The 6,980-nt window shown below is 41.1% G+C and overlaps 1 protein-coding gene across 1 annotated transcript in view; it reads left to right on the top strand.

The window, feature by feature from the left end:
• The first annotated feature begins 929 nt into the window (after positions 1-929).
• Positions 930-6,980, top strand: part of HNF4A (hepatocyte nuclear factor 4 alpha) — a 39,531-nt gene continuing 33,480 nt past the window's right edge. Inside the window, exon 1 of the mRNA XM_084854002.1 lies at positions 930-1,189. Coding sequence (XP_084710128.1) covers positions 1,069-1,189 — 121 coding nt within the window. The 5' untranslated portion in view covers positions 930-1,068. The remainder of the gene's footprint in view (positions 1,190-6,980) is intronic.

Genomic DNA, 6,980 nt, shown 5'->3' with positions numbered 1-6,980 from the left:
ATTGTACTTTCCAAGGCTATTAGTAGGTAGGGGGAGGCAAATTGGATCAGGAAAACAGCTCACGGGAAAGGGTTAATAAACCTCTTCCCCAGCACTGCTGTCCCAAGCCAGTTTATGTCTCTTTCATCTGTTTTTTAGATTTACATCTTGCATCTGTGCTTTAGCTAGGAAATCGGGTCATGGATTTCCTGCATCACATGTCATTTGGCCCAAATACTATGCAGTACTGGCACAGGGGAGAATGACAAGGAAGAGGTTATTTGGCCCATGCAAGGTGTGAGTGCCAGAAGGAATACACCGACTATGCAGTTAACCCATTTTGCATTTGCGTGCCTGGCCCTGAAAGATCTGTTTTAGGTAAATGCTGTGGAGTGGGTGTTGTTTGTAACGAAGTCAGAGACTATAAAACATGGTTTTATAAGGAAGTAAAATGAAAGTCCCATATTGTTCCTGTGTATGACAGTGTGTAAATTACAATTCTCCTGACCTTCACGAAACAGAGAGGCGACAGGGTGTGGGAGAAGAACGACAGCGAGAAAGGAATAGATGGAGTAAGATTAGTGAAATGGTGACAAGAGGTGGAAATAGGGGAGCAATGTTTTTCTGCATTCCGTATCCATTTGCCTGATTCTTTGCAACTTTAGCAACCAATAAAGCAGTCCTAACAACTGGGCATTGGGTATAACAAGCCTGGGAAAGGTGAGCCCAGACTGCTTGCCCCACCGCCCACCTTTTGCACCTGTGCTGGAGCTGAAATCAGCAGTGCGCTGCTGACTTGTCCGATCATAAACAATCATCCAAGTTGAAAAGAGAGGGAGAAAAGAAAGAGGGAAAGAAAAAAAGAAGAAGCTGAGCAGAGCAGTATGCACTAGTGGGTGAGATGATTAACGATTAACCCCCCTTGCCTCCTGCCTCCACCCCCTCTGGGTAGTATAGGCCTTGAAGCTCAGCAGATCCTTTCAGAGAAATATTTGAAATAAAGGCCAACAGATAGGGGACGCCGGCAAAATCAGTTGAGGGGCCAATAACCTGGCTGCAGAATCACTGCAATCTGGCCCGTGTTTGCTGATGATAATGCGCCTTTCCAAAGCCCTGATAGACATGGAGATGGCAGATTACAGTGCAGCTTTAGACCCAGCATACACCACCTTGGAGTTTGAGAACATGCAAGTCCTGGCAATAGGCAATGGTAAGTTTAACTTGGAGCTTTGCTCTTCTCTTTTAAAGTTGGGGGTTTGGGGGGAAGACAGCCAGAATTCAGAGGTGCATTTGCAGACAGGCAGCGGCAACACCCAGATGGTGTGAAGGCTTACAATTTGTTTCTCTCTTTCCGTGACCAGAAGAAAACTTTTTCCTTGCGGTGGAGGTTCTTCTCCTCCAGGCTCGAACCTCTTACATGTTTATATGGCAAGTTTGTGTTTGACCGATGCTCCACTTGGCTTTGACTGCATGACATTTAAAGAGAAAGGTGCTGCTTAGCAATCTAAATAGTAATACAGGGTTTTCTCTCAGGCTACATATCTGGCTGCAGAAGCTTGGGACGGTGGCATGGATGGAGAGCATACGGGGAAAGGAACTTTGTATAGAGCTGGGTGACCGTCTCCTCGTGAGAGGATTTTGGAAGGATGAGATGAGAAAGGTAGCTCTCCCTGGTTATGGAGACTTCTGCAGTGCAAGGACCCTTAGGAACTGAAATTGCCCTAACACCTACAAAATTTTGTCATGTTTTCAGTGCATAAACCATCAGAGACTGCAAAGGGAAGCTGCTTCAGAATTCAGAAAGGGTTAAAAAAGCTCTATGACTGCAATCTTGCTCAGTGGGACTTAATTCTGAGTAAAGATGCCTAGGACTGGGCTTTGTATGAAGTATGCCACTGAGTGGTTATTTCACATAATAATGTTTAACATTTATATCTTAGTGCTTTTTAAGAGTCTAAAGAGTATTGCATGCATTATAATCCTAACAGCGACCCTGTTGTGTAGGCCCAAATTATTATCCCCATATTATATATTTTGGGGTAGTCGTATTTTAGGTGGAAAAGTACACCCTGCCTTATGCCATGGTGATTCAAAACCTGCATGGAGAATTAGGCCAAAAGGAAACCTACTTTTTCAACTGCAAAGAGCATCAACATTGTTTATGGCAGCCTTGCGCACCCTGGTGCCCTCCACAACTTGACCATAACTCCTACCATCCTCAGCTACCCTGGTCCAGGGGCCTGCTGGCTGGGGATGATGGAAGGTGTAGTCCAACACATCTGGAAGGCACCAGGTTTGGGAAGCCTGCTCCGTAATAAGGAAAAGAGTACAAGAAGCACAGGCTGTCATTTTTGCTTCCTTGGCCTTCTTTTGCCCTCAGGAATTGTGTTACATTATTCCACTGTTGAATCTTCTGGAGACTAATTTCTGTTCACAAGATCAAAGAACATTCTTGGGCACATTTACCTCAGATCCTCCGAAGAGCAGGCCAATGACTAATCTTAGTGTAATTCAGAAGCATGTCTTACATTCATTCTGTAATTCAGAAGGGTATATTGTATATATAGTCAAACTCTCTTAATAAAGACACCTCTTAGTCTTCCCTCAGGGCTTTTACCAGCAGATGTCTTATAAGTGATGCTTCATATTCTCCACCTGTAACTGATTAATAAGTACAGCTTCTGACCAATAGTACAGTTCTCTTCTACAGTGTATGTATAGAATACTTACCTGATTATGGTGTCTTGCTTGATGCCTAGCTTTATTTTGGTTGGCATAAGACTGTCTGCCTTTCTTTGGGAGAGAAGCCAGCGACTTTGGTAGTATGTATTGAAATTCAAATCATTTTAGTATTGGGGGAATGGCATGCTGTGAGACAAGAAAAAAATACTCATATATAATTATGTTTATTTTAAAATGTGTATTCTGGGTTTGTGTATTTCAAAACATGTTTTGGTAGGTCATATCACCTGCTTATATAGACATAGTATTTGGCTTGCTTAATGCTTCTCTATGTAGCGATGGCCCAAGAGATTTTTCTGTGTGAAGTGAAGGAAAAGATGGCAGTTTCCCTATTCCATATGCAAAAGCTGACTGGATTAGCAGTTGAATTTTACTTCAACACTAGCATCCCCTACTGCACCTGAAGGCAGGAGGCTAGTTAGGGGGCACAGGCCTCATGGCACACACAACTCCGTCCACTTCTGGCCGTCAGCATCTACTGCTTGAGGCAGCCGCCTCATTCTGCCTAATGATAGGGCCGGCCCTGGCTTGTCTACATTTCAAATGCTAAATCCTGTCATAGCTGTCAAACAAAAAACTCTGAAAGTTGTAGTTCTATGGCGTGACAAAGGAATTCACAGCAGTCTCTCAAAACTGGAGGGTCTAATGTTTCAGATTTAGACGTAGTCATGCCTAGCGTAGACTAACTTTAAGTCTCATTGATTTCAGTGGGTCAGCTCTAAGCATGACATACTCATCATCACCACCTCCCTCCTCCCCAAGTAGAAAGGTTTGGACTTGCCAGAAATCAAGGGTAGGTTTTCCCCCCATTACATTAACCTATGGGCCAATCATCAATATCAAGGCTTTGGGCCTATCATGTGATAAGCCCTTTTATTTTCAAAAAATAACACTTGGCCTTCAGCCACAGGCCATTAAAATCATAGAGCTTAATAGAAATAACAGAAGTACTCGAGCAATGAAAATATAGTCAAACCAGATAAAAATGGGCTAGGTGACAACACCATCCTCCAGACATCTTTTTGAGCTCAAAAGGTGGGACATAAATATTTTAAATACATAATTAATAATAAATCATAGCCTTGCAATATCATCCAACCCTATTTTCTTCATTATATTTTGCGCTCTCTCTCTCTCTCTCTGTCTCAAGCACCAAGTGGAGACAACAGTTACAGGGGAGCACCTTTCCCTCAGTTATTCTATGAAATTTTATTGTCATGAAACTATTTCAAGCCCACACATTCTAATGTATAAGATAATGAACAGAGTCTCAAAGTTTTTGCGTATCTGAGCCACTTCTAAACACTCCTGCTGAAAACCAGCACAGTAATGACTACGTATGAAATTATGCAATCCTGGCAAAGTTCCAACTCAGGTAATTCCATTCCATCCATCTTTTTATTCCATCCATTTTTTAAAAAAAGCTTCACACTAGTGATGTGGGTTTTCTGGAAAATTTGGAGCTGGAAATTTCTGGGAAAATGTCCTATGTAAATTAGGGTAATTTGCACAGGGTAATTTCTAGAAATTTTCTAGGAAAAAATCGTATTTATATTAGGGGAATTTTCATGGGGGAATTTGCAGTGGAAAAGTTTGTTTGCATTGGAAAAGGTTTCTGATGCCCTAGAGAGTAATCTTATGTATCATATTTATTTTTCTTGTCTTTCGTAAACAACAAAGCTAAAAAAAAGTGCCTGATGCTATTTTTTTCCCAATATACCAAAAGTATTTGACCTAAAATATCTGAAGAAAAAAATTAAAGCACACTTGTGATTTAAATATTATATTGTGTAGAAACTGTATTCAAAATTTTAAAGACAATACTATGTACTTCCTTTACATAGTTTAAATTTAAGAAAAAAAAACCCAAAGGTGCTGAAAACTGTTGTGATACTTATAGATTTTAGCAGCCCAAAGAACTGTGCATGATATGCTGACAACCACTCATCTATTTCAAGATTTACAACTTGTACGACCATTAAAAGCCAGTACAATACATAATCATTCCTGGTGAACTGCTTGTCATTTTTATTCCCCCCTCCCCGCTTATATATCAATGATATATATGTATTCTCTCACATACTTGCTAGGGATAATCACCTAAACAATATTAATTACAACTTTGAAACGGCCAAGCTTGCCTAATACTGTATTTGGAATTGGCATCCATTCATTGTTACTAATGAATTATGAAATGGAAAAATTTTGCATGGAAAAATAAAGCACTGGAAAAATGTCTATGAAAAATTTTCCATCCACATCACTGCTTCACATACCCTCTTTTTAATTGGATACATCATTTTAACTTAATGTCCTTTGCTTCTATAGATGTTGCTAAAATCTATTAAATATGTACCATGCTCACCACTCAAAGAATTAGTGCCAGTCAAAATCATTGTCTTACTCATTCCTTTATTGTGAATATTTCTCCTGTTTTTCATTATTCTTATATTTTCTATAATTCTATGTTCCTTGCCATTGTCCCTAATTTAGTATTACAACCCGGCAGTGAATAATGAAGAGGGATGAGTAAAGCACAGGTAAGGTTCTACAGTCTGGGTACAGTCCGTGGCTTTTCAGACAAATAGAGGCAGTAGTAGAATGAGCTTATATTGTACGTGCTCATTTTTCTTTCTGTTCTGCCACGGTCTCTGTTCAGACTTTTGCAAGTTTCTGTATAGAAACTTGGTGGCCAGCACCACTGCAAAGCATATCTTGACATTAGGGCATGGCCATTGCAGGCACCTGTTGGGAAATGACGGCAGTGAGGAACTACCGTGTGCTTCCAGCTGAGGCTTTTACTGTGCAACCTCCCCGACCCATTCACAGAATTTTACTAGCAGGGGGAGGGGAGGAAACACAGACATCGTCATCTTCCACTTGTGACCCTCCTGTGTTTTCCCATTGCTTCTTCTGTCTTTCCACATAAAATCTGATAAGAAGGAAAAGATGGAATAGCTGCACAGTGTCTATGGACTGGTAGTGCTAACATGCACCCGGTTTTCCCTCTTAGCAGCTAGCTAGCTTGCTTCTTTGCTTCCTTCTGAAGTTTCCCTTAGGAGTGGAATATATGCTTCCTTGCTTTGCTTTGCTTTGCTTTGCTATATGCTTTGCTATATGCTTTGCTTCATGCTTTGCTTCCTTCTGAAGTTTCCCTTAGGAGTGGAATATATTCTAGACATTTTCTCTCTCTCCCACCTCCAGAAGTGTGGGATTTGGAGAAACAGCTGTAATTAGAAACAACATGGAGTCCTGTGGTACGGATTTATTATGACACAAACGTTCATGGACTACCGTCCACTTCATCAGATGCATGAGAAGTTATCCAGAGAGGTGGAGGGGTACAGAGAAAAAAATGGTAAACAGTGGGGCCAAATGACCATGAAATGCAAGAGGTACAATTTGCGATAATTCAATATAAAGGTTAAATATATGCTAGATAAGCACAGTGACCAATCACAACAGCGATGATATGACCACTACTTGGCATAACTGGAATTAAGATCAAAATTAATAGGCTACACACACATACATGCTTCTGTTAACAATGGGACCATTTCCTCATACAGGAAGCTGCTTGCCCTCTTTGATCTTCTGGGGATGTCTTGCTCCATGTGCGACCACAACATGATGACACCTGTCACACAAGTCATGTTCAACTAAACCTTATGAGGAAATGGAAGAAATACGAGTGACACCTCACAATGTCTTGTAAATGTAAATAATGATGCAGCTTGTATAGTTATCCAAATAGGGTCAACTATACAAGCCTTGTAAGGTCAAGACTTGTGCCTTGGGAGCATTTGATCTCATTGTGCTTCCAAAATGATTGTCTGAGAATAGCCTAATCATATACCTTAATTCCTTTAAATCAGATTGTAATTATTTGGAGGAAGGATTTTTGTGCATGTGCGAATTTCCACCAGGGCCAGCCCAAGACGTTTTGATGCCTGAGGTAGAGCAGCAAATGCCCCCCCCCCCCCCGCAAGTCAAAGTAGATAATCAGTCAAGTTATTCTGGCATCCAAGGCAGAGAATCCCGCAAGCACCTCTCTCCCTCCCTGGTGATGCAAATACAACAATAATAGCAAATAACTAACCATTTCCTTCCCTTTCATAACACCCACACATAACACCTCACAATGCCTAGTACTAAGTCTGGCCCTGATTCCCACAGTACCAAATATCCCAAGCAATTCATACAATGCCTCACACTGAGCCAACACACTAGTAGAGGAGCAAGTTTTCAAGTGGCACAGA

This window comes from Heloderma suspectum, chromosome 4 (assembly GCF_057233095.1).
Source record: "Heloderma suspectum isolate Gila_16-S chromosome 4, 16-S_ref, whole genome shotgun sequence".
Lineage (NCBI taxonomy): Eukaryota > Metazoa > Chordata > Lepidosauria > Squamata > Helodermatidae > Heloderma > Heloderma suspectum.
This window is presented reverse-complemented; position numbering and strand designations above follow the sequence as displayed.